Source organism: Lethenteron reissneri, chromosome 22 (genome assembly GCF_015708825.2).
Source record: "Lethenteron reissneri isolate LAM-NWPU_2019-01 chromosome 22, ASM1570882v1, whole genome shotgun sequence".
Classification (NCBI taxonomy): domain Eukaryota; kingdom Metazoa; phylum Chordata; class Hyperoartia; order Petromyzontiformes; family Petromyzontidae; genus Lethenteron; species Lethenteron reissneri.
The window spans coordinates 2,216,195-2,243,993 of NC_083800.1; the positions used below are offsets into that span (position 1 = coordinate 2,216,195).

General features: G+C 49.7%; 2 protein-coding genes across 6 annotated transcripts in view; one reads left to right on the forward strand and one right to left on the reverse strand.

The window, feature by feature from the left end:
- Nucleotides 1–5,987: 5,987 nt before the first annotated feature.
- LOC133345505 (pyrokinin-1 receptor-like) lies at nucleotides 5,988–13,129 on the forward strand. Its single transcript, XM_061556292.1, has 4 exons — nucleotides 5,988–6,294; nucleotides 7,322–7,473; nucleotides 9,492–10,074; nucleotides 11,981–13,129. Exons 1-4 carry the CDS (start codon nucleotides 6,018–6,020, stop codon nucleotides 12,511–12,513), a joined length of 1,545 nt encoding a protein of 514 aa, XP_061412276.1. The 5' UTR covers nucleotides 5,988–6,017; the 3' UTR covers nucleotides 12,514–13,129.
- Nucleotides 13,130–13,298: 169 nt separating this feature from the next.
- Nucleotides 13,299–27,799, reverse strand: part of LOC133345504 (ectonucleoside triphosphate diphosphohydrolase 8-like) — a 50,900-nt gene continuing 36,399 nt past the window's right edge. For all 5 annotated transcript variants that reach the window (XM_061556287.1, XM_061556289.1, XM_061556288.1 and 2 more), the window contains 7 exons: nucleotides 21,791–21,941; nucleotides 19,179–19,338; nucleotides 17,939–18,184; nucleotides 16,855–17,145; nucleotides 16,156–16,266; nucleotides 14,943–15,077; nucleotides 13,299–14,657 (listed from right to left, as the gene is read on the reverse strand). In XM_061556287.1, coding sequence (XP_061412271.1) covers nucleotides 14,394–14,657; nucleotides 14,943–15,077; nucleotides 16,156–16,266; nucleotides 16,855–17,145; nucleotides 17,939–18,184; nucleotides 19,179–19,338; nucleotides 21,791–21,941 — 1,358 coding nt within the window. In that variant the 3' untranslated portion in view covers nucleotides 13,299–14,393. The remainder of the gene's footprint in view (nucleotides 14,658–14,942; nucleotides 15,078–16,155; nucleotides 16,267–16,854; nucleotides 17,146–17,938; nucleotides 18,185–19,178; nucleotides 19,339–21,790; nucleotides 21,942–27,799) is intronic.

Below are 27,799 nucleotides of genomic sequence, written 5' to 3' on the forward strand. Positions count from 1 at the left end.
CCCACCACTATAGTAGCCCCGCCCCTCACCCACCACTCACCCCCCTTCCTGCCAAGCGCCCTGCCCCCCCATCAATTAAGCCCTAAAGAGATGAGGGCTCACGCTTGTTTTGCGTGTACGCCACGAGCAGCGTGTGTGGGTTAGAATGCAGTCCGTGATCCCTTTGCAAAAGGGGCTTTTGTTTGGTGTTTTTTAACATCTTAACATCGCCTGTTTCATTTGTCAGAAAGGGTAACAAGTATAACCCGTAAAAACAAAGTTTTTCACTATAAATCCTTTATATGCGTGGCGGCTAGAGTCCTCTCGTCCTCTGGCTTGAGATGGCTGCCACCTATGGGTCAGATGATTGCATGGCAGCATTAAGCAATTGGTAATTAAATATATTTTTGTCCTAAAAAGTGTAAAATTTTGGGGAAAAATGTTTACGAACATTAATTGTCACGCACAACGAGTCTGTGTGGAATATGTCAGCTCGATTGGATCACGGAAAGTGGGTTAAAAAACGACCGAAAGATTTGCACGGTCCTAAGCAAGCAAGTGAACTTAATATAAAGGATTTAAAAAACGATTCTTATTTGAGGCTCATGTAGATACAGTTTAACATTGCAGCGGACTAAGATAAACAAACTCATCATTCGCATTGTTGTGGAGTAATTAACACGATTAATAAGTTGTTTGGATTCCCTTCAGCCACCCTTCCCATGTCCCTACATGTAAATAAATAATATTAAAAATACTTTTAAAAAAAACATGCTTTAATGAAATGTACCGTACTCTACGTAAATAAGTAATATATTTTAAGAACTTTTTTTTAAAAACACGCTTTAATGAAATCAACCGTACTCCACGTAAATAAGTAATATATTTTTTAAAAAACTTTTTTTTTTAAAACGCTTTAATGAAATGTGCCCTACTGGTAATGGCAGAACTCCACGACTCCAGGAAGTGGCCCCGAGGCTTGCCACAACATAAGGGGGCCGTGGTGATTTACAGCCAACGTGAGTTGAGCGTGGACAATTAGACCCAAGGCGAAACATTACATAACGAATATAATATAGTATTGTCATCAGTAAGTAATAAGTACACCAAGTTTTCAGTCGATACCACATTGGGAAGTGGGTTAAAATTGAGTTACAAGATTTGAGGATACAACAACAGACAGTTCATAGAAAGCGTGTAAGAAGATCGTTTAATTTTTTTATTTTTATGATAGAATATGGTATTGTCATCAGTAAGACATAAGTATACCAAGTTTGCAGTCGATACCACATTGGGAAGTGAGTAATTTTGCTGTGACGGTGCCACCTGAAGACGGAAGCTTGTGTTGCCTCCGAAACGTCGTGATTTTTTTTACCTACGTGACTTTACCGAAAAAACCAAACAGTATTGCGTTACAAGATTTGAGGATACAACAACAACGATAGACAGAATGAGTTAAATAAAAGCGTGTAAAATAAAAATAAAATTATATCATTTGTGCGTCCCATCAGCCACACCGGTTGAGACTTGGCCAATGTTTAATGAATCCGCCAGAGACGAATCATCATCCGGCCGCCTCCACAACGCACGCTTCACTCGTTCGTTGCTAAACAAAACAAGGGGCTGTATTCCGACCTTCTTTCGCGCCGTACATAGCCACCAGTGACAATCGGAGGCTCGGGGCTTGGGAAAGACAAAAACTGAACACGCAAAAAGCAGTGCTAAAGAAATGCGTTTTCAATCTACTTCAATCCAGATTATTCAAAAGTGCATAGCTCCTCCAGCGGCGTCCTCACGTCGGAAGCAAGAGCGTTCCAGACGTCCACCGCTCACGACCCCAATAACCCCCATCGATCCCCATAGCCCCGCCCTTCAACACCTTAGAGCCCCCCCCCCCCACTTGCTAGAAACCCCAAGACAGTACAGCAGCCCATTAACAAACAGCCCCACAAGCCGACATGGGTCAGACCATCAACCCCCCTTCAACCTCACCCAAATTGAGGGGCGAGGCGGTGGGGGTAGTGAGCAATGTCCCTCCCACCCCCCGCCCCCCATCCCCCACTGCTCCTCCACCCCACCCCCATTCCCCCACTGCTCCCCCCACCCTCACCCCCCATTCCCCCACTGCTCCCCCCACCCCCATTCCCCCACTGCTCCCCCCACCCCCGCCCCTCATTCCCCCACTGCACCCCCACCCCCATTCCCCCACTGCTCCCCCCACCCCCGCCCCTCATTCCCCCACTGCACCCCCACCCCCATTCCCCCACTGCTCCCCCCACACCCATTCCCCCACTGCTCCCCCCACCCCCATTCCCCCACTGCTCCCCCCACCCCCATTCCCCCACTGCTCCCCCCACCCTCACCCCCCATTTCCCCACTGCTCCCCCCACCCCCATTCCCCCACTGCTCCCCCCACCCCCGCCCCTCATTCCCCCACTGCTCCCCCCACCCCCGCCCCTCATTCCCCCACTGCACCCCCACCCCTGCCACCCATTCCCCCCCCATTCCCCCACTGCACCCCCACCCCACCCCCATTCCCCCACTGCTCCCCCCGCCCCCATTCCCCCACTACTCCCCCCACCCTCACCCCCCATTCCTCCTTGGGTCCCTCCCCTCCGCATACAGTGCGGATCCGGGGCCACGTGGCCGCCTCCACGCGTGGTACAGTGCGGAGCACGTGGCGCGCTGCCGTATTGGCATTCACCCACGGGGCTCGTGGGGAATCGATACCTCGTGCCCATCCTCGCCGTGACACCGCGATGATGCAGTGTCATTGTGATTGCACGATGCAATACGAACATTGCGCAATGAGTGCATCGGTGTTCAGAGCGGTGGTTTGTTTCTGGCGATTCGGCCTTAAATGAGTGCCTGGCGCGATGTGTAAACGTCGCCACGGGGGAGACAAAGGCGGCCGGGCGTGGGTGTTGGCCACCCACACCCTCGTGTGCTGTGCCGTGGGAAATGTATTGGTATTCAACACTCGTATGAATCATACTCTTAGGTTTTTTCACTTGATGTCGCACTCCCAGTTAATTATACATGAGGTTATCTGCATATGGTTGTTGAATAAGGTGCATAAGTAATTACAATAAAAAGAGGTTCATGTCCCGGGGTAAATTAAATCAATTTACAAAGGATCAAAACAATTTTTAAAACATCTTAAGTACTGTATTCGACATACAGTTTGCTTTTTAAACAATTTTTGGTTCATGTTTAATGCGTGCTGAGCAGGGATTTATTTATTGCCTATGTAAATTACCAAACTAAGCTTTTGTGACTGCAGGAGTTAATATTCTTTGGGTCTTTCGGTAAAGTCACGTAGATAGGTTCAAAGAAAATGACAAAATTTACGACGTTTCGATCACAACTCAAGCGATCGTCAACAGGAGGAACAAAGAGAGGAGAGCTGTTGAGGCAGACTGTTTTAAAGGTTTGAAATGGGTGTAGCCCAAGGGTCATAAACGAAGTAGATGGGGCTAGTGATGTTAATGTGAGATAAATTAGCATGTAATGTAAGATCGCAGAGCGGTAGCTGTGATGTTTCCATCCTACCTTCCGATGTTAGTTGTTATATGTGGCTCTCTGATTTTACATTAACACAGCCACCTAATTTATAGTGGTAGGAACCACCTGGTTCCACCAGCCCACAGGGGATTATTGTGTCCGTCCGTCGTGCATCCAAAAATGGGAGGGGTCGGGCTGGGTGGAGAGGGGAGGGTGGGGAGGGGCGGGGAGGGGCTGGGTGGGAGGGGTGGGGCTGGGTGGAGAGGGGCTGGTCACCCCGTGGTGCCCTTATAAAACTCAACGTTTAACATACTCACGCCGGCTTGTGCCCGCCCTCACAGTCGGGCATATTTGCGGAATACACCACGCCGCCGTTGACCCTGGCCATTGACCGAGCAACCCAATGTTCCTACCAGCTCCCTCCGCAGGACAATGTATTTTCACATTAACATAGCCACCTCTGCGCACTCATCGTGGAGGCTGCTCTCCGATCTCACATGAACATGCTAATTTCTTACATTGACATCATTAGCCCAGCCAACTTCGTTTATGACCCTTGGACTACACCCATTTCAAACCTTTAAAACAGTCTGCCTCAGCAGCTCTCCTCTCTTTTTTTCCTCCTGATGACAATCGCTGGAGTTGTGATGGAAACGTCGTAGTTTTTTGTTATTTTTTGTTAATCTCTTTGAACCTATCTACGTGACTTTACCGAAAGACCCAACGAATAAAGAAAATTATATTGAATATGACACTGCTGGCGGTAGGGCATTCACTAGCAGAAGGAGAGCGCTTACGAGCTATTACCACTTAGGGTATTTGGCCTACTCTTCCACGCTAGTCAGAGGTGGGAGTACCGACACTTTACACCAGCACATGCAACCTGTCAATCGACCAACTGTGTTGTTACCAATTTATACTGCTGTGTAGACAGAGGTGGGGGATTCAAGACACTTATTGTTTAAATTGCCACGCAAGGAGATACAACTGGTGGTGGCTTTTGGATTACACGTCCGGTGTGCTTACCATTTATTTACGCCGCGGTAACACCCGCTTCTTTTTTCTTTATTTTAACACCAGCTTCTATTTATCTCCGTTAAATTGTTATCTGATATAATGTCACAAATATATGACAATTTTACATGCCATTAAACTTGCAATTTCATGGATGAAGTCACGAATTGTGTGTGACGTACGAATGTTTGTCCTAAAATATACTCTGGGCATGATATTGTCAGTACTAATAAACACAAATATTAATCCCCTGTCGTATAATGACAAAGACATCGTCAGTGCCTTCGTGAGTATAACAGGCGGTATGTCAGACCGAGCGGGTCACGCGTTTGCCGTTTGTTACAGAGGTTTGTGGTCTGGACCACGGCCGGCTTATTAACCAGAAAATATATACACTGCTTCAAAGGGAGCTATAAAGATTCCATAATGTTATTTGACAAAGAGTATGAGGACACATGTGTTCGGCATCATGGTACAAATTTGACAAATCACTTCATTGGGAAATGCATAGCAATCGTCCCCTGTCTATAAAGAAACCCAACAAGGACCCCTCCTGAAAAAGGGATCTTGAGAATCAGTGAGGCACTCCGGAGAAAAAAAATGTAATCATAGCTAAAACCGCATTTGTGAAAGACATCCTTTCATCTAAGACCACCCCCTGGCCAGGAGCAATGGTTTTTTTCCAAACGTTAAATAGGTGTTCTCACTTGCCCGTCGACTCACTTGAGAGAGTGTGCCCGTGCATCCTCGCTGTGCTGTCCAGTTTCTCTCTGCTGTCTCCCTTAAATTCTGCATAACAGAAACAGGTGACGTTTGCATGGTCTCTCCAGCGGGGATAGGAGGTAAAAATTTTAAATGTTGCGTTGGGTCATTAACCAGAGCTGAGAACATCCGATAAAATTCTGCGAGCCATATTCATCAAACGAACTCAACATCAACTACATCGGTGAGTTTTTTTTGTTAATATTTCCAAAAGACAGCCGTGTAGTGATGATAGTATGTATATTTATACCAATTTTAATTGCTTTCAAAAGTCCCCAGGTGATTCGATTTCTAACGTGATTATTGCTTAACATTCTGCCTACGTGCTCATTTAATTAGTCACATTAGTAGTCCCTGAATATTATGGAATTGAAATGAGAAAAAAATAACAATTTTAGTGGATCCTACCATTAATATTTGGTCATTTATGTTACATCCAAGCATACAATGTGACAATTTGTGTTCACAACCAATGAACATGACTTGTTGATGAATGCTAAATGCATGATGTCAGTCTAGTTCAGAAACACTGCATTATTTAAAAAGTAAAAATATGACTTTTGAAGACCAGTCGGCTAAAAATGTTTTAGCTAGCAACCAAATGTTACAGAAAAATTGCTCCTCAGCCAAACCGATTTTATCCGAAACGTAAAAAAAAACAATCGCTTAGATCCTGAGGAAGCTCGCAGCGCATGCAGCAAAAAACGTCGGACATCGTGCGATGTTGTCGTTACGACTGCGTGCCAGAGCAGGCCACCATGAACCTGTCGGTGTTCTCCGGCTTCATCGGCGAGGAGGCCACGACCGGCTGCCTGCACTACATCCTCGGCGGCGGAGCGGGGAGCTCGTCCAACGACTCCTGGAGGGACGCGCAAGACGCCGACTCTGTGCCCAAGTTGCTGATCGGAGCGCAGCAGCAGGAACCCGCGTATGCGCGAGTCCCGATGACACTCTTCTACTCGGCCGTCTTCACCCTGGGCATGCTGTTCAACGGGGCAAGCATTCTCACGCTTCTCTTGAATTCACACCTCAAAGGTGAGAGGGAGAGAGAGAGAGCGGCAGCGAGAGTTCGCTGTCACTTTTGCAAATTGAATTGCCCGAGACGTTGCAGCGTTGAGCTGACACCGCTGGGATGCGAATGCACGTTTCAGTTCCTTGTGATTTCGAAAAGTATACTGGTTTGGCCATGTTTGTTTGTTGTAGTACAGAGTTAGACTGATGGTCTTAATCTAAGTCGTCGTGTGGTTGTTTTTGGTTGTTTGACTTGCATCCCACTGGGATTTTTGCACACAGCGTTGGTGTACGGTATTTTTTTTTTCTGCAATGTTTTGCTGTCTTTTCTTGGATTTCTGTTTGCACTTAGTTACATAGTCACTTTAAGATGTTTTTTGTTCATGTTTTTGTTTTTTGTTTGTTGCGGTTGCACCCGATTCAAGAGCCGAATGGCTCACAGGGCTATACCTAATACACGAACTTGGACTTGTGGTTAAAGCGGGTTCCCAAGTGGTGTTGTGGTTGTTGATGGTCCCAGCTCAATCATCAAGGATTGCACACACACACACACACACAAACCCACCTATATTAAATTTTGTTCCCCACTTAATGTGGCTAAATTCGTGCTCTGAGAAGTAAAATATCACCGCAAGTACTACACACCACGAGTACTACACACCACGAGTACTACACACCACGAGTACTACACACCACGAGTACTATATACCTCGCTGATCTCGTCAAGAAGTATAAACCAGCACACGAACTCCGGTCATCCTCGCAGCGACTTTCGGCGAAGCCATCGAACAAAGGCAGTCATCGCGCGGCGCTTTCAGATGCGCTTCTGCGGCCGTCTGGAACGCTCTTCCTTTCCGATATTAGGAAGCCGCTGGAGCTATGCACTTTAAAATTTAGACTGAAAACGTATTTATTTAAAACCGCTTTTTTGTGTGTTAAGTTTGTTACCCCCCCCCCGACCCCCCTCGCACCTCCGATTAACACGGCTGGCTACGTACGGTGCGAAAGAAGTTGAACGTACACACACGTCCGCACCGATTGTCGGCGGCAGGCAATGTGGTGCGGAGCTACCTGCTCAGTCTCTCCGTGGCTGACATCCTGTTACTCCTCACGGTGCCCGTCACGCTCTACCGCTCCTACTGGCACTACTACACCTGGCAGCTGGGCAACGTCACCTGCAAGCTCTACTTCATGCTGCGCCAGGTGAGCCTCGAGTTGGCCCACACGCCGAGAACCCACCGTCAAGAAAACATAACACACGCAACGACCCCTCCAAGTCCGATGTCAATGAACGATATCAAGCAGCCACGCGTTTCCACTGTACTAAACCCGTTGGTTATTGATGGTTTTTCGGTCAGTTAGTTTAAGCATGTAGCGTGACGCTTGAAGTTTCTTTTAGCTGGTGGATGTCTCTTGCAGGTATGTATGCTGACTTTCTTTCACGCCGTACGTAGCCAAGTGTGCTAATAGGAGGTGCGGGGGAAGGACGACACAAAAAGCGGTTCTAAAGAAATGAGTTTTCAATCTCGATTTAAAAGTGCATTGCTCCAGTGGCTGCCGTAGGTTGTTTGCAGAATCGTTACCAAGCAACATCAATCCACTGTTGAGTGGAGTGGATTGATGTCGCCATCTCTCAGAGTCCTGCAACGTAGTCATCCTAGCACCTGCACGCAAGCCAATTTCATTGCTCCATTTCCATGGCGCACGTACCCGTCTGCCGAGTTTCCCTCCACCTTAGCCTGCACCACCAGGCAAAACGTTCCGCCCAAGACCATTTAGTTTTCTTGACACTCAACACCATGTCTAACCGTCGTACGTTCTCTTATTCGTGTGTTCCTGTGTATTTATGTTAATGCATCTCTGCGTGATTCATAGTACAGTTATCAGTTTTGTAGAAAAAAAACCCGACAATTGGATATCAACGTTTGCACAATTTACGCAACAACATTGGGTTCATCTTGACATCCGTGTCATGCTGGGAATTCTTGTTGTGCTTTTTGCCGTCTAAAACACTTCTCTGTCAATGTCATTAGTTCCCGACCTGGTGGTATTTTCTCTTCCGCCGCACAAAGTGCTGTTTGTGTTCACGGTAGCGCTGTTAACTTGGGCCATCGCCCTCAATGGAATACTCAGGGGACGCTTTCTTCTCATTACCGAGAGCCATGGGGGGGGGGGGGGGGGCACTTGACGCTGAGAGCCACATGAACACAATTCGTAGGTTGCCAAGTGGACCCCATTGGTTCCGACTGGTGGCCACCTAAAAGCCATTGATGGGAGGGGGTGGGGGGCTTTTAAATCCTTTAGACTGCACTTACGAGTGGTGACGTAGCTGAGCTTCCTCGTCGAATGTGAAGCTGTGGAGGTGGCTGCGTAGCACAGGAGGAGGTTCGTAATGACCGTGTCAGAGAACTACATCGTTACCGGTGGGGCAATGGGTGTCAAATCGGAATTTTCATCATACTCGTGATTATTCCGGGTTCCCAGGTGCAGCGAGTTGATCGCCTGGTCACCAACCTTTGTCTTCTTTCGTCCGGATGCTGATGTGGATGCAGAACAACAACTACAATCTCACATTCGGGTGTTTCATGTGATCAGACACTTCTGTCTGACTAACACGCGGCACACACAGCATGCATATAGCAGAGGGCTACTGAAGTAATGGCAATCTTCTGGGGCCATTCTCTACGCAAGGTGGTTGCAACACTCGCTAAGAGAGTTGCGAATGATGTCACAATTAAGATGTACGTAAAATAATTGAAAACATGACCACAACAAAAACTATTCGAACGAATAATGTAGTTCGAAGGAGTGGAGATGTGAGCATTTGGGAGGGCGCAATCAACCCTGGGGACATGAGCCACAGCTCACATCAGCGGGTGGGGTTGATATCTGAACTGGTCCTTGCCGCCCTCCCCCTTTTACCAACCTGCATTGACCAGTGTGGTGAAGTGTGTTCGTCAACGAACGTTGACCCAACGTTGCATGTTTACTGGGGAAATGGCTGTACATGAAACTGGGCAATCCTGTGGCTTGAGCTCATCCGCCAGGTGCAGCCCTGCAACTGCTTGCTCACATCACTGCCGGCAGAAGGAGCTCGAGAGAGTAGAAGCAGAAAGATACATAATAGTGACCTGCAGTGTGGTGGCTGAGTGAGTGAGTGAGAGTCTGAATGAGTTGACCAGGGTGGGGGGCGGGGGGTGGATGAACGTGTCCCGGGCCAGGTGTACTGCTCCGCTACGAGCTGGACCATCACGGCATTCACGGTGGAGCGCTACGTCGCAATCTGCCGCCCGCTCCACTCCGTGCGGGCCCGGCATCAGCGCATCAAGCCGCGCGCGCCGCTCGCTCTGCTGGCGCTCGTCTGGCTCCTTGCGCTGCTCAGCTCGGCGCCGTTCGCGCTCACCTACGGCGCCGCGCTGGCGTGCATCCTCGACTACACGGTGCAGCCGGGCAGCCGGGACGCGCGCGGCGTGCTGCGAGCCTCGACGGTGTGCGAGCTCGTGGAGCGGGAGCCCTTCCGCGCCTACGGCGGTGCCATCGCCGCGCGCGCAGCCCTCTGCTTCGCGCTGCCGCTGTGCGCCATCGCCACGCTCCACGCGCTCATCTACCGCAGGATCAGGAGGCGGTGCGGGCAGCTGAGCAGCGCTGGTGGTGACGGAGGAGGAGGAGCGGGAGGAGGAGGGCGAGGAGGAGGAGGAGGGGGGCGAGGAGGAGGAGGGGGGCGAGGGCTGGACGCGGGCAGAGGCGCGGTGCCGTGTGCGGTGGCACGGCAGCAGGACGAGCGCAAGGCGCTCAAGTTGCTCGGTGCGCGCGCGGCGACTGCTTGAAGTGACCAGAGACTAAACTAAACGTGGGGAGGATGGGTGCGGGGTTTGGGGAGAGTTGGGGTGTGGATGTGTTAAAGGGGGCGCAGCGCGTGAGTTACTCAGTTGAAAACTCGTTTATTTTAGAGCCGCTTTTTGGTGTTCGTCCCCGCACCTCCGATGAGGGCGGTTGGCTAGGTACGGTGCGAAAAAAAGTTAAACGTGCATACATCAGTACATAAGCGAGTCATAGCCGTAGCAGACCAGTCGACCAGTGGCGCGGTGTGTTACGTCGAAAGCTGAACCATGCTGAACAAAAACGTGATAATAATTCAAATGTATAATGCGCATTGCATCTTAGGATCCCAATACGCAATGCATGGGAAGGAAGAAACAACAACAGGGCAACCGACCAAACTGAAGAGGGGAGGCCAGTTGAAAGAGATGGGTTTTCAAAGCAGACTTAAATATTTCGACCGTCCATGAAAGCATGAATTGCGCGTGTCATCCGCACACGATTTGACGTGAACCACACCCGAGCCTCCCCCACGGTGACCACCGATACGTGGAGTGCAAAAAAATTAATGGTGCGATCTCAAGAGCAAATCAGAACTCGAAACGTAAAAACAATTCCCATTGAGGCTATTGGCAAACAGAAATCCCCGGTTAAGAATTCGAACATTAAGTAAATCATAAAACGTTTGACAACGTTCGACAAGGCGTAGTTTTTTTGTTCGCGAAAAATCGCGCGTAGAATCGCGCCACCTCGTGGCGAGTTCGCGGTAACTGAATGGCCGGCGGTGAAAACCGCGCGATGGGATCACGCGGTAAGGGGCCGTCCATAAATGACGTCACGCACCTGGGGGGTGGGGAGGTCAGACATTTGTGACGATGTGTGACGAGGGGGGGGGGGAATGTAACGTCACATCAAAATGCGCAACTTTAAATCAATAAAGACAACACGTTCTACTTACACTATGAGATCTCTTTTACCAGTGGTAAAATATAGTAGTAGGTTTTAACCCTTTTAAACTGGTACAAAACTGACACCTTTATTCAAGGCATCATGTTTGCAATAACCACAACACAAGTAGTCAAAAATGCAAACAAAAAGAAGCAACTCTGATAATGATAATAAGGACAGTGCATATTATTATCATTATCAGAGTTGCTTCTTTTTGTTTGCATTTTTGACTACTTGTGTTGTGGTTATTGCAAACATGATGCCTGTATAAAGGTGTCAGTTTTGTACCAGTTTAAAAGGGTAAAAACCTACTACTACGTTCTACTTAATTAAATAGACTTTTTAATAAATGTTTCTCCTACAACATCGTAGTGCAGCGCCACATTAAATAGGCACTACAATGACAATAGTTTAAAGCGATTTGAAGCATGTTTTTTTTTGGGAGGGGGCAGAGCTTTGTGACGTCATATTTTAGGGGGGGGTCTGAATTTTTGTGACGCTGTGTGACGAGGGGGGGGGGGTCAAAAATCGTCCAAAATCGCGTGACGTCATTTATGGACGCCCCCCAAGAGCGCCGTGTCTGTTGAGACGCGGCACCTGCATTGGCTCGGGACAGGTGGAAGCGCTACTTGAGGGCCCGCTCCTTCCGCCGCACTACAGAACTCATCATTGGCCGTAGCTTTCCGCACCCTGGGAGATGGCAGTGAGAGCAAGTTGGTTTGTGAACCCGCCCATGTGAATCTCTTTGAGTTTATGCCATTGGGTTTGTTTGTGGTTTCGTCACATACATAACAACACACAACGTGAACTCGGAACTGGTCAGACATCCCGAATGCAGGACTGTCGACCGCCTCTTTCCTGGCTAAACGAACGAACGAGTCCATTGAAACCGTGCCCCTCGAACAATCCTCACCGCGTGCGCGCGCCCATCTCCTCCTCCCAGGTGCCGTGGTGGCCGCTTTCTTCCTCTGCAACTTCCCCGAGACGGCGCTCTCCCTGGTCCACATCCACACGGGCCAGTGGAGCCAGGAGACGCACGCCACGTACACGTGGCTCAAGTTCTACCTCTCGCTGCCCGCGTGGTACGCCAACAGCGCCGTCGACCCGCTCCTCTTCTGCATCGCCTCGCGCTGCTTCCGCTCGGCGTGCCGGCACACGCTGACATCGCTGCTCGACCGCGCTGTCCTCGCCCTGCGGCTGGCCCTTCCCAAGCGGAGGGTGATGCTGGCGGTGCTGCGCTCGTCCTCGTGGAGCCCGCCCGAGGTCGAGACCGCCGGCGGGCCCGCTTCGGCCGGGACGCCGCGGCTGCTGTCCTTCAGGCGGGGGGTCACGTCGCCCCCTCTGGTGGGGTCACGTGTGCTGCCGGTGGTCACGGTGGTCACGGTGGTCACGGTGGCGGATGATTCCTCGCACTCCCTGCCGATCACGCAGTCGCCAGGGAGTGCCCGCAGAGGGTCCAATGGCGCCGAAGAATAGCTCCGCGGGCGCTCATCCGTCGTTGTTTTGTTTAAATATATAATTTCAAATGTGTTCGCAACTAAGATTTATCTCTGTAGTTGGGCAGGTGGGGTCTCAGAAGTTGTTTGGCAAAATCCGTCTCGATCGATCGAAACGTCGTAGTTTTCTGTTATTTTTTATTTTCTTTGAACCTATCTACGTGACTTTACCGAAAGACCCAAGAATATAAAATAGTTTAGTTTCTAAGGGTGAGCCAGATAACCCTGGATGTACAGATTTGCTTTGAGGATTTTTTTTCAAACACCCGAGTGCTCACTGATTGGTCATTCAGCATGATTTGTCATGATTTGAGCTAGCCAGTGGATTCAAGAATTGATTCTCTTGGTCTCTTTTTACCATTTAGTTTGTATTGATTATCACTTGATCAGTATCACAGTCCAGTGACGTCAGCACACGAATATGAGTCAAGTAACATGGTGTCTGTTCAAACGAGAAATGGGGGGGCACTGATTACTCTTGGCCACCTTTACACTGGTGGCAACTCCACATTCCCATGGCAGGGGCGACGTAATCATTCCTTGTGCGATAAAAAAAAATCAGTGTGCAGGTTCTTGGTGGAATATTACATAACGTAAGTCTTCAAAGCATAAAAGTACACAGGCATCACCACACTTTGTAATTCTATACTTTCATGTCGAGGCTAATTGCGTAGTTTTTAAAATTATTGTGAATAAGGATGGTTCATCTCGAGTGTAAACACCTTTGCAATACAATTATCAATATAAAATGATAACAATCAGGTGTTGAGGTCCACATGGCAATAGTTTAATTTGACTTTATTTGCATCAATGAGTGGATTAACTGTCTGTCAAAATTAAGAGGACATGACATTAACTTATATGACAAAAAAACCCGATCATTCAACTGGAAAGAAATGGCAGAGAGATTAAAAAATGTTTAACTGAGACCACAAGCAACTCATGGTTGACATTACATATTTACAAAAGAAAAAAGCAAATACTATCAACTCTCAAAATAACACAAACGGCAACGTACATGGCTTTGGAACAAAAATATGTTGCGTAACAAATGCATACTATGTTCAATGTAAATGTACAACACACCTAACAAGGACATATTCTTCATGCTAATAAGTAATGGTAACATGTATAGATAATTGACCTTTATATTTTACGTACGGCTCATTACGTGCTTCCTTTCATGTACAGCCATGCCCAAGCAGCTTCGATTCTTTGATATCATGCACGCATTTCAGAGGGAATCTTGATTGGTGCGTATTTCTGTCGTGCTGCGATTTCAAAATTGACGTGCACACTGGGTAGGCAGCCACATCACGAGGTGAAGAATTCCCTCCTCCGCCTTGACCGCGCTGCTCACATGCTCGGTGGTAAATTCGTCACACGCGGACCGCACCCACTGCAATCAAAGTGCACCGCGTTCACCAACGCCGTCATCGGTCTCGACATTAATCGCCGTTCTTTGGTAAACAGAAGCACACCTACCCCCAACGTCTCTTCTCCGTGACCTCTGCAAGGCAACGCGTGACACGGCACCCGACTTGGCTGCTTTGCGTCTCGGACGTAGCTCAGCGTCTACTGCGCCCCGCCGCCGTTGAAATGCGTTGACAAGAGCATTCCTATTTCCAGAACGGCAACAAGTGTTCCTTGACGAAGCAGGCAATGGCCTTGGCTCCTCGTCTGAAAAACCATCTCGACCCGTGTCCTCGCTCTCCAACGCACAGCCGGGGTTTGTTTCTCTTGCTGCCCACCGCTCCATTCCTCCCGGGAGGACAAAACTGCGAGCGTGGCAGACGTCGAGAAGAAACGACGCCGTACCGCCACGCGTCCCGTCCCCGCCGCGCCGTTCGAGCGGCCGGCTCACGCGGAGGCCGCGTCCGTGCTCAGCTGACCGTTCGGCGGGCCCGCCCGGCTCACCAGGGCCCAGCGGGCGCACGACACGCACGTGTACGCCAGCGCGGCCAGCAGCAGCGCCGCCAGGAGGAGGGAGAGGAGGGCCAGCGTGGAACCAAAGGCGGCCTCGGGGATGGCTCGCGGCGCCAACTCCACGGGGATGAGGTTCGTCTCGTTGAGCATGTAGCCCAGAGCCCAGCCCGCCTCCCCGATCGCTTGTATGCCCTCCACCTGCTCGGCAGGACGGAGACGCGTAGCGCAAATGCAAAGTGTGAGCACGGGCGCAGGGTCCACCTTTTTGCAGCGGGGCATCTCTGCTCTCTGCGTGCGTGCGTGCGGGCACACCCACGCATCCGATATCGACCACCATCAATTCCTCTCATCCTCGGCGTGTTCAACTGCCCTGTCCCTTTCTCCCTTCACTCTGCGAAGCTACGCAGAACAAAGCAAACCGTGGCAGGAGGTGGGGGAGGCGACGAGTTTAAATTTCGCGTCGGCCGGGCCTCGACGGCTCACCTTTTTGACAAACTTGATGTTGATCCACGTCGAGAAGTTGAACTTGTAGCCGTGGATGAGCAGCTGCAGCAGGTAGTTGGCGGAGAAGCAGTAGGACTTGAGGTGCTTTTGTTCGATCTGTGACGAGGCCCGCACCTGTTCACGGACGGAAGGGGCCGAGATCAGCAAGACGGTGCGGTGGGACGCCTTTCTCGTTTGCAGTTCGTTGTCGTCGTGAATAAGGGGCAGAGAGGGCACTGCCCCACCCGAAAAGTACCATTCCCCAGAAGGTCATGTTATGACATAAAACTTGCGGAGTGCCCGATTCATGAATACCGTGCGTATAAAATGATAACTCTGCTCGAACAACCGATGCTTTCTGTCGAAGCTCCCAGATGGCCATTACTCAGTGGATTACTCAGTGGGAGGTCGCTCATTTTACACTGTTGCTCTCATACCTGGGAACTCCCTTATCCATAACTATCTCGAATGTTGACTCCCCCCTGTTCAAGTGCAGGCTGAATACCTTTCTGACTCTGCCTCTGGATGCCTTTCCCTTTAAAACAAATATGCCCACGGTGTCTGTACACAGAGTCTCGGAATGCGATCGCTTTCATCTGCTGTGCAAATCCAAATCGCAGCGTGTTGTATTAATGTGTCCAGAAAATCCTCACTGAATTTCACAGCTCTTTTTTTACAGGAGGATCCTGTATGTATGTTGAACTTCCTTCGCACCGTACATAGCCAACCGTGCTAATAGGAGGTTCATTGTTTGGCCAATTGCTTTTTAAAAAAGGATTAGCTTTCATGTCCATATGTATATGTGTATGTACTTTTGTGATTTAGTGGTTGTGCACAGCGCTACGAACCTGGCTAACCCGAGTTCGAGACACAGCTACGGCTAACATCAGTGGCGACTGTCTGAAACAGTTCTGGACCGTCCGCTCCCCCTCCCGCCCCCAGGTCGACTCAGCCTTAACCTGAGTACTTGGTGTGGTATGTGAAAACATCAGCTATGGTGGGGAAACAATAAGGTTGCTGGGCATGTTTCTGGCCTCACAACCCTCTGGTGTACAGTCACAGACCTTGCCCCGACAGTGAGGCTAAATGAAAGTGTTTGGCTTTTTTCACGTAGGGGGAAACCACCCCCCCCCCCCCACCAATAATCTAAATATGTATTCACGTAATATAGTGTCACGCGAAAAGAATGCTGAATAAAACACCAGGAGCTTGCCTCGTTCCAGGGTTTGTTGCAGAATCTCTTCACGACATCGCGGATATAGTACACGTTGCCCTCTCCTCTCAGCTTTAGGAAATCCATCACGTAGTAGAACGCGGAGAAGGCCTGGTACGAAGTGAAAGGGCGTCAGCCAGGATCAGCCATCGCGCATGCCAGGGGTATAACAATCAACCACACCAGCCCCCCCCCCCCCCCCCCCCCACACGTCGTCAGTTCGATGAACTGTGGTTATTGAGCATCGCGGTTCGATTCAAGAATCCTTTCGCTTCCAAGTGTGGTTCCCGTGTGTGGTTCCCCGAGTGTGGTTCCGAGTGTGGTTCCTCCTCTCGAGCGTTCACCAAGCAGCGCTACTTGGGCACCTCTAGGAGCTGAAGAGGCAGGCAGGGGGTTACACGTTGGCGGTAATCGCGAGAGAAAGAACGCTGAATGTGGAAACCCAGAAAACCACACTCGGATGCAAGCGGCTGTTGCTGCAACAAAAAACCATCCACGCGATTTATTTCTACGAGATCGGGTCGAACCAGTGACCCCTGGATTGCAAGTCCACCGCGCTACACATTCCACCATGGAAACACCCCACGAGGTGTACGTACATCCGTACGCAATTCCCACCGCATGCACATTCCACATTTTTTGTTTTTACATTTCCCGACCGAAACGGAGGTGGACCCAAGTGCGCGCGCGCGCACTGACCATGAAGGACCCGGACACGGGCGGCTGGTAGACGCCGTCGAACGTGCAGTCCTTGCGTCCCGCGCACGACGAGTAGTTGAAGATTTGCGCCACCGCCTCGGCGCACTTGTCAGCCTGGCCGGAACCTCGCAGCAGCACGCGGCCCTGGAGGGGACCCGCGCCACCGTGCGGCCCGACCAGCGGCTTCAGCGCGGCTGTGCACGGCTTCCCGAACATGTACCCCACTTCCAGCCGCTCCTCGAAGCCGCTGTGGTAGCACGGGAACGTCACCTCCACGTCCGAGGACGAGTTCTGCGCGACACGGGCGTGCGGTGAAACGTCATGATGACGTCATTATAATTGCAATGTTCCCACTTTGCGAGTTTTCCCCAATCTAATGCCCCTCACGTAGAGTTTTAGACAAGAACGCCACCGACTAAAATGCAGGCGACGTTGCCTGAACGAAAGTTGTACTGGATCTCACGTTCAATTTCTCCGGCCACCTGATAAACATTATCAAGGTTTCACTGTACACAAATACTAAATAACCGTACCTACACGATATGATACAAGTGTTGTGAGGATAACGAGTAGGCAGGTTTTAGGATCATTAAAGTTACGGCCAAGTTCTTAGCTGGAGGGAGCACCGGAGGTCAGGGACGCTGAATCCGGGTCACAGTCCGGATCTGGCTCGGGCCGAGTGAGCACGTGGGGTGAGGGCGATAGCCGGCCTACATTGAACTTCTTTAGCACCGTACGTATCCGACCGTGCTCATCGGAGGTGCGGGGGGAATAAGGACAAAAAGCTAAACACAAAAGCAGTTATAAAGAAATTAGCTTTCAATGTAGATTTAAAAGTACATAACTCCAGTGACTTGCTCATATCGGAAGGAAGAGCGTTCCAGATGGCCGCAGAAGCGCACCTGAAAGCGCTCGACAGCTAAGGGCTAGAGCTTAGGCTAAGGTCAGGGCTGGGGTCAGCATTAGTGTTAAGGTCAAGTCTTTAACTGGAGGGAGCATAGGGTCAGGGACACATTCGGGTACACGGTGCTGGTCAGAGGCGATGGTGGCGTGGGGGCAATGACGTGGTGGGCGAGCGACGTGCCTTCCAAGCCTCCGCCAGTGCGCCGCGCGCCAGCGTGGCGGCGACGCGCATCAGCGCCTCGTCTTTGCCGTAGCAGAGGTAGCTGTGCGTGAACACCGCGTGGTCGTAGCCGTACAGGCGGAAGCGCTGCGTGCCGCTCAGCGCCCCGCCCGCGGGCACGAACGCGATCTGCGTGGACGCCCCGCCCAGGTCGAGGGCCCCCACCGTCTTGGCTCCCCTCGGACGCACCCAGGACAGCCAGTCTCTCTGTTTGGGTTGGGAGGGGGGCACCCAAAGCGACGTACCTCGGTCAATATTTACAATCGCTCACTCGCCACTTAGCGCATTTCAAACGCATTTAATAAACTAAAACTAAACTTTATTATTTTACCAGGTAAGGCCCACTGAGCTATGTAGCTATTTTTCAGAAGCGCCTTGGCTATCACAAATTATAGCCCAACGGAGCGGCTTATCATCATGTGGAAGTTTCTCAATGTGGAGGGAAAAACCGGAGGACCCGGAGAAAAATCCACGAGACCACGGGGAGAACATTCAATCTCCAAATGTACAGTCGTCAGAGTCGGGATTGAACCCACGACCTTCTGTATACCGGGCGAGGTAGTTAACATCTCGCCAACGTGGCGCCCTACAATTGGGGAAACATTTCTGGAAGCAACTATTGGCGTGGGTGCTCGTGGTTTTGTGCTGTGTAGCTCTCCGATAGCGGCACGACCTGCAAACGCATCGGAAGGCCATTTCTATGGAGGCAGTCGTGTGGCCCTTTCACGTGCACCTCTGTGCCAACCCGACTCGTGTTGACGTAGCTAAATCAACACGGAAAGCAATCGGCCACCTCTTGGAGGAAAACGCTTAATTCAACACCGTACCGTCGTCGGCATCACCACTTCACGTGCCGATTACGTTCCACGCATTTACTGCTCATGTTAATAGACTCATCGCTTAAAGAAGATAACGGCCCTTCGTTTATACACTTTGTTAGATTAACGTGTCCCCCACACCGTGTTGGGGTCACCGGGGATTGTGTGGCTGTACTTCACCACGCCGGTCAGCCAGCGCACCTTGGTGGAGCGAAGGCCACCAGGACTGTTTTTTTTACTTCGCTCAATAAAAGTAAATCATTGGCTGCGGGAGGAGGAAATCAAATTTGGGTCAGCGGGTTCACAGTGCGGTGTGCCAACCACTGCACCGCCACGCAGTGGCGAGGGCTGGGGGGGTGGAGGGAGAGGCCAGCGCTGGTCACCTGGAGGAAGTTGCCCTGCAGGTAGTTGATGGTGACCCAGCCAAAGGCGCCCTCCTCCTGTCCGGTGAGGATGCGAGCGCTGCAGAAGAGGAACGGCGTTGCCCGCAGGGCGGTCTTCACCGACTCCATCACCCGCTCCGCGGCCTCGGGGTTCTGCTTGCTGGAGCCACGTGTCATGCAGACGCAGACAACAGAGACAAAGATGACCCCTTGTAGCCTCAACAGACTGTTGGGGCAAGTGCTGTTAGCGAGTAGCACCTATGAAGGCCGGCACGATACACAACGGGAGTGGGTAGCCAGCACCACGCCCGACCACCTTTGTCTCCCTAGTGGAAATATTTACACATCGCTCCAGGTACTCATTTGAGGCTGAGTCGACCTAGAGGAGGCCCAGGACCAGTTCAGCACGTATGCGCGTACACACACACACACGCACAAAGCTCAGAGATACCCCACGTTAGATGTGGGTTGACAGTTTTTTTATGAATCCGAAAAGATGCAAACACCAGGCCTAGATATGAATTTTTTAGTGATCCGGGTTGAAAAATGTATTATAATTATTTCGGATTAATAAAAAATGTGATGTCACCAGAAGTGACATCACCATACAAATTGTCAGGGCAGTTCGCTGCTTGTTGCTATTTCAGCATCAGCCATGGTCTATCCACTGCTGGACGAAGGCGTCCCCCTTCCAAGCTGTCGCCCCACATCTCTCAACGGCCTTGAAATTCGATTGCATTACCCGACTTGTACACGAGGTGGTATGCCATGTTCTTCTCCACAGTCGCACGTGTAATGCGATTTATCTTTAGGGAGCATTCACATTCCCTTCCCCGGGATTGCCTGCGACCCCCACCCCCCTATCAACCAGGACATGTTGGGTACACCTCGGGGGCCTGTCGGATATTCGCGTGCGGTTGTTTTGTTGTTGTTGTCGCCCAACGTTTCTGCACCAGGCCTTTGTTCTTGTGTTAATAAAAACATTAAAAATATATAAAACATTCACATTCAATCATAGCTTCTATGATCACTGTTACATTGCTTTAATAGCTTTATTTTTTTTTATTTCAAAAACGTTTTAGTTTAGCCATATTTGTTTGTTGTAGTACAGAGTTAGACTGATAATTTTAATATAAATTGTCTTATGGTTGTTATTGTTTGACTTGCATCCCACTGGGATTTTTGCACACAGCATTGATATACGGTTCATTTTCTGGAAGACTTTGCTGTTTTTTCCTGGATTTTTCTGTTTGCGCGTAGTCACTAAGATGTTTCTTGTTCATGTTTTGTTTGTTGCGGTTGCACCCGATTCAAGAGCCGAATGGCTCACAGGGCTATACCAAATAAATGAAACTGAAACTGAAACATTCACCGATGTTTGTTTGTGTGTGCGACCGACTCAGCTGGCAGCAGGCTGTGAAAACAGGCTTCGGGAAAGGCGAGGAGAAAAGACAGCCACACCCTGTGGCAGACCACGAGGGGGCCACGTACAGAAAAAGCAGCAAACGCCTCTTGGGGCTGCTACCACATTCACTTGCGATGGCTGTGGCAAGGAACGCCACTCAAGAATTGGCCCAAGTCATTCTGGGCGCTGCAAACCACGCAGTTGACCTCGTAAGGCGCAAAATAAGTGTCTCCCCAGACACACAGGCCTCATAGTAATAGCATAGCAGTGTTTGTATAAAGAGCAGTTAGCGGGAATTTGTTGCTGCAGGCACAACATTCATCCCGATATCTGTGTGGGTTTTTTTTAGTGGGCAATAGGAATCGCACGGCAATTTCATCCCATTGCCCGCAGTGTCTTGGAGAGAAGGAGAAAGCGTGCGGAAAATGCATTTCATTGTTGTTACAAATCCGCGACTGACTGCGTAGGTGAGAGGTGGGTGGACTCGTCAAAAGTATGCCAACGTCACAGTCAACATATAACAATCATACGTTTGAGGTGTAGTTTTGAGGGTAATCATTTATATCATCGAAAACCCTCTCTGCCCGCGAGGGTTACGTGCTTGAAAACGCTCGCGAATGCAGAAACCTTGTTCCAATGGGGAAAAATGGGGAAATATGGCTTATCGATGGACTCCGTCACAGCATTGAGACATACGTGGGAGCAGCAGTGGTTGGCGGAGCACGGCTGTAATCTAGCACTGTGCAGGCGAGGGTTGATGGATCACACAAATGTTGCAAAACTCCCTGCCTGTATGGGATAGAGCAGTGTTCTCATTGCGAAGCCCCGCGGGCCACTGGCAGCCCCTGGTGGCCTTTAGTGCGGCCCCCCACAATACACAACACGTGACGACAACACCCCATCATCATCATCGTGCTGCTGTCAAACCCGCAATGGTTTCAAATGTGTGACGGGCCTCACGCACCGATGACTGCCTCCCCTCTCTGAAAATTAGCGAAGCGCCACTGGGACGGAGCGTTTCTCCCTCGCACGCGTGGTGGATTTGAACCAGCGGCCTGTTCGATCGCACGCCGCTCGCTCTACCCCGCAGAGGCTCGTGGCCGGTTTGAACGGGACGCTCGGACAAAGCGGAGGGCGGAACCGACGGCGGAGCGGGGGAAAGAGAAGGCTGCGAGCGTGACGCCTTAACGGCATCCGCCGAACTAACCGGAGCAGTCGCATGCCGGCCGTGGCGCCCAAGGAGATGGGCGTCTCGTGGTGCCTCTCCGGCGGGACGAGTTTCGTGGCGTTGAAGAGACTCGGCACCAGGGACTGCCCGGCCATCTCCGGGTTATCCTTGTAGCTCGATATGCCGCCTCCTGCAGGGAGCAAAGAAGCGCACGAGCACGCATGCACAGCATCAGGTGCTGCAGCGCGAAGAACTCCACTCATATCGATGAATCGTAATCGATGGCTCAATGCATCGTTACAAACCCGTGTCTTACACGCGCACAGCCCATTTTGTCCGGGTGGTGGGTCGTGGGAGATATTGTGAGTGTGCTTCACTCAGCTGGTCAGTGCGGCTTAACCGAAGGCAGGGAGCACAGATGTTGAAGCATAGTACAGCGCAACAATTGATTTTGTCACACTGCCCAAGCGTAGCCCCGCGGTAATCCGGCAGCAAAATCCGTGTGGTTTACATTCTGATGTCATCAAATATCTCTTGATCGTGGGCGTGTAGACCTTGGTCTCATGGTCGCGTGTTCCTGAAGGTCAGCGGAAAGGCAACGCATCTCCATATCTTGCACAATTAAGCTTATCTACGTTTCACATGCTGCATTATCGGCGTTGCGATGCATCGAGACAGCACGCTATAGGGGGAGGGGGGGCGGGTGCATGCAAGTGTTTGCAGGAAGCCACACTTAATTTGAAGTGTCGATGACGTTGGGTGTTGTTGCTTTTAAACCATCTCGTTTGCATTGTTTCCCCGTTCGTTCCGTCTCGTGGTGCAGGCTTGTTCACCATCACAGCAGAGCCGTAAAACTAAAATGAGCATCCCATTTGCCGCGACACGCGACAGAATTCATCTCAATCGTGACATTGTTACCGCTCCATATTTCTCCCCTGAAGGACGACCACGTGTAAATGACTGGTATTCCATTTCATTTTTGCTGCGTTCACACTCCCATTGCTTGCCCTGAGTGAGGCATTCAATAATTGCGTGTTTTTTTCGTTTCAAATATTGTCTGACAGAGGAACGGCACCACCAATCTTCGGCTTAACATCTCCGGCTCCTTCTATATCTCCTCCCCCCTCCGCCCCAACAAATCTTTTTGGGCGTTTCAGACAATCCGCGCCGTTTGTTTTTTCTCGCCGTTCCCTTCCCGCACCAATTGCACCGTGACTTGTGGTTCACAAGGAGGTCACGTTGCCGACGGTCGCGCGTGCACTGTATGTCTGCACGTACACAGGAGAGCGTGTCACGCGCCGCTGCTGCTGCGTTGTGTGCGCGTGTTGCAATGCTGCTGGCAAAGCGAGTCACGGGGAGGACCTTCCTCCCCTCGTGTCTTCCATCTCCCCCCCCTCCCCGTCCCCCGTTGTAAAGGGTTGGCCCAGTCTGCGTCCGTGCCAAGTTCACCATCTCATTTGCATTTCTCTTTCCTCGCTCTGCAGCCTTCGCTTTCGCCGTAGGAGCCTGCATCTAGCGTCGCAGTTAGAACCGCAATATTTATTTCTCCTGGAGAAATCCGGTGAGCTACGAAGCTTTTTTTCACAGATGTCCAGTGGGGGGAAGGGGGGGGTTGGTTACAAACGTACAACAACAAACAATACAAAACAATCGATAGGAGTTCAAAGTATAAGAAAAGTAAGCAAATCACTGAAAAGAGATTAATGTTATAAAACTAGACTCATTATTTTACCAGGTAAGGACCCCTGAGCTAGTAGTCTTTGTTTTCAGAAGGGACATCGCCACAAATGATAGCGCAATGAAGTGGCTTATCACGTGGACGTTTACAGCAACCAAATACTCTAAGCATAAGCACCCCTCCCCCCACCATTTGTATAGAACGTGCATTATGCGTAAACCATTCTCAAACGTGAAATGTTACGCGTGCATCGTTGCTACGGCAACATACATTTTTTGTTTCTGATTCATCGCACTGTTGGACTCGTTCCGCTGTACGTCCCCCGGGCAGTCTTGGACTGGGCCATCTGGGAACGAGGAATTTGCCCCCTAATTCTAGTTGTGGAGTTGGGCCATTGCAGTCAGTACACACGTGGGTCCAAATTAAACATTCACTTCAATCGGCCAGCGAAAGATTTACGCCGACTCAAGCGCGTGGATGGCTCGCGTCCAGGATCGACTCGGCGAACTAAAGCCCCAATTTCCCCAGTGGTCCGTTCTCACCCCACGGCTAGGCACCAGCAAGGCTTCAATAAAACCTTGGAAACACTCTGCCAAACATAAACACGAAAGCAGGTGGAGGCCTGGAGAGAGAGAGAGAGGTGAAAGGTTAGGTGGGTTACTTCTGCTGAAAACGTGTTGGTTGTTTCTTTCTTTCTCTCATTCGGTAGCTAGGTTCAGATACCTGCTTGCTGTCGGCCAGGCACAAGCAACACTGCGGGTCACGTTTGTAGCCCACCTGCTTCTCACCTTCACGGTGCACGGTCGCATTCCTTTGCCCGAGCCCTTTCACCGCAGAGCCGAGGTTATCTACCAATTCAAACAATTTCATTCGTCCGTCGCGCATCGTCAGCGAAGAGATCGCCGTCGGTGCCAAACGAGTGACCTCTTTGTGACAGCGTTCGCATAAACTTTCTCTTGCTGCCGTACACCAGCATCTCGAGCGATGTATTCGATCCACGGATCAACTGAAGTGAGCGCAATTTGCCGGAGTTTGCGCATCAAGACGGGGCGACGTGTCCACAAAGGGTCACAGCCGTCTCCCTCGAACTAAAGCTCTCGATCGCTAGGAGACCGGTCGCAGATGCAACGGTGACATTTCTGACTCAATCAAACCATCGGATGCCAAGTATATAATTTCCCAGCGCTGATACTGAATATCAGGAGGCTGCCTGCAATCCAGCAAACAGGTCGATTATACATTTCAGCATCAAACAATGCTCGACAATGAAGCACTGACGATACTTCCACTGATAAGTGTGTGCTTTTGCACAGTGATGGAGACGTTTTCTAAGAAAGAACACGTGTCATGGATCAAACGTTCTGCCTAAGGGGCTATGGTACCACATGTGAATTACCGATCATCAATCTCCCTTCTACCGCGATCATGCTCCCATTGCTTGCTATGAAGCCTTCGGTGATTTGTGTTGTCCTCTGGAATCTCTTTTATCATTATTCTTCAGCACGGCTTTATAGGGTTATGTGTATTCTATATTTTATTTGGCGATTTTATCCGTGTTTTTTTTTCTCTCGTGTTCATCGTGTGTGTGTATTTGTGGCTTGACATAAAACCTGTTGTTTTTAGTTTCAATCTAAGTGCACAGTCCATTACTTTGCCAGTGATGTGATCATTTAACGTGGCAACATCCATTTCCACACGTTGCTTCTCTATTTATTTTAATCTGTTGCATAGTTTAACTCTGCTACGTTCTGATCTAGCTGCTTCCAGTTCACGACCTTGTTTTCACCTTTAATAAGCGTTGCCCTCTCTTTGGCTGTGTGTGTATATATAAGGCAATTGTTGAAGGCGGATCTGTGATGGACTATTTTGATATCTAGCGGGGCGAGTGAGAGCAGGTTAGAGCGCTTTTGCAAAAGTGAACTCAGCCGAGAAAAAAACACAAAAAGTAACGTTTTCAATCACTGCACATCATCTGCCAAAATACGGATCTGAAACACGCAAACCGGCAGGGAACATGGAACAAAAGCCGAACGCTGTGCAAAGAATCCTGGGGCACACTCGAAATGGAAATGAGAGACACACCGATAATAGAACAAACACAAAGCAGAGACATCACTTTGACTTAAACGGCTGGTAGGGCTTCGGCGGTCAAACGTCGTTGTAAAGATATGTTGGGCAACGGATGATGGCCAACGGATGACGGCCGATGGATGATGCCGATGATTAGAGACACGCCGGAGAGTATACGACCACTGCGTTGGTTGAGCGATAAGAATCGGCTCATGTTGGGGGAGGCTCGATGGATTGTTGCATCACAGGACGGTGAAGAGTTCGGGAGGCCCTGAATGCAGCAGTGGACAAAGCGTGGCTGGTGATGATGAATGAAATGGCTTCAGGTCACGAGAGGCACTCCTATTCACTATCATAACAATACAACTGATTCTGGAAAGGAACAGTCACCCTGAATCGTGACAATCAAATAGTCAGGAGTTGAGGGGGAGTATCGGAACTGAATTTGTTCGTCATAAACCCCACCCCATATAACTACATTGGCTATTACAGCAGCATTAAGGCCAACCAGTGAATCTAGGTAATATAATGAGAGCTAAGTAAATGCATCTTGCTTACAGCAACCATATTATTATTAACAAAGTGTTTTATCACTACGCCCGCATAAAAGCAATTGACTCAAGCCCACAATATTACTTACGACATGGTCATGTTAAGCGTGAGCGTTTATTGTCAATGGAATACAACTCAGTGCTAAAGACATCATTTCCTTGAATTGTAAGCGAGTCCAAAATTAAGAATAAATGTATCTGGTCGATGCACATTGCTCATCACCTTAAAATAGCTTTAAACACGCAAAGAGATACTCAAACGACTTGAACGGTGTTAATGATGGGGTTAAAACATAACTCGTACACTTAAACGCCGCTTTAACGACTTTGAAAAGCATGTGGGGGATATTTTTTCTCCACTCAGAGAAATGCAGAGAAAACGGTGGGCTGCGGTATTAAATAAACGCATTAAATAAACAATTACAGATATTCATGCAACGAATGTTCAGAGGCTAAATGTTACATTCAACAAAATCACATGAATATGTCACGGCGGTGTTGCTTCAAGCGGTTTGGTATAAAAGTTAAAAGCGTTGCCATCCGTCAAAGTCTCTTAAGATATTATTAAAAGCAGCAAACTGTTTAAATGGACTGTAATGGACTTTTTTCGGATCAAACATATCTTGAAATGCGAGGCCCTGCCTTGTTCATGTCTTGACTACGTGTTATTGCAACAGCAGATGTGGAAATAAACAAATAAATAAATGTAATTTTTCGTTAACAGTCTATTACACATCAGGGAGAATATATTGCTTATTCATATTTGAACAGAGCTCTTAGAAAACCAACCATTTCACAATGTGCACAAAGCTTGGCCACAAAACAAGTATCAATATTCCTGCTTTTGAATATTTTTGTATTTTTAACCATTACATTCATCTAGTCGTGCAAAGTGTTTTGGCACAGCAGGCCAATGCTGTTTCGTCAGTGGCGTGTCACTCGACTGAGCATGTGACGGGCGCACATATCCTCTTTTCAGCACAGAGCCAGCAGTGGGAATTCCGCATGAGTATGGCGGCGAACAAGAATTTTTTTATGGGACAACCAATTTTTTATTCCCTGCAAAGTGTTACCGTGGTGAGTCGATCCCAACCCCGGAAGTGAAACTCGCAACCTTCCAGTTACGAGTCGTGCAGTTCGTAAACATTGTATCATTTCGATTTAAAGCTTTCGTGACTGCAGGGATTCATCTTCTTGGTTCTTTCGGTAAAGTCACGTAGAAGGGGGAAGACAGCGTCCGTCTCCCCGACAGACCTGGTCTTCACCTGAGGACGGCTGCTTGCGTTGTGGCTGAAACGTCGTGAGAATTATTTTATTATGTTTTATTTTTATTATTTTATTATTTCCCTTCTACGTGACTTTACCGAAAGAACCAAGAAGACATTGTATCATTCTTTTTTAAGGCCCTTCGTCAATGTACTGCCGGATGATGGACACCCTATGCCATATCCATCATGGCAGAGGGTGTCGCTGGTCAGTGTGGGTTGGAGAAGGTGGGTGCTCGGGACCGCTGTTCACGTCGCTCGCCACCGATGTGAGCCGTGGCTGCTAGAAATCGAACTCAGGTGGTTGTGGAGTCCCTCGCGCAGCGTCTGAGGTTTCTCTCAAAAAGTGCAAAAGTACGACGCGGGGATTGCCTGCCGTGTTACAGGCGGTGCCGCGAGCGTGGATATTTAAAGAAATAACTGCATGAATAAGTGGCCTTTCTTTGTGGAGTCGTGGCAAATGATTGATGGTCAAGGGGGCACC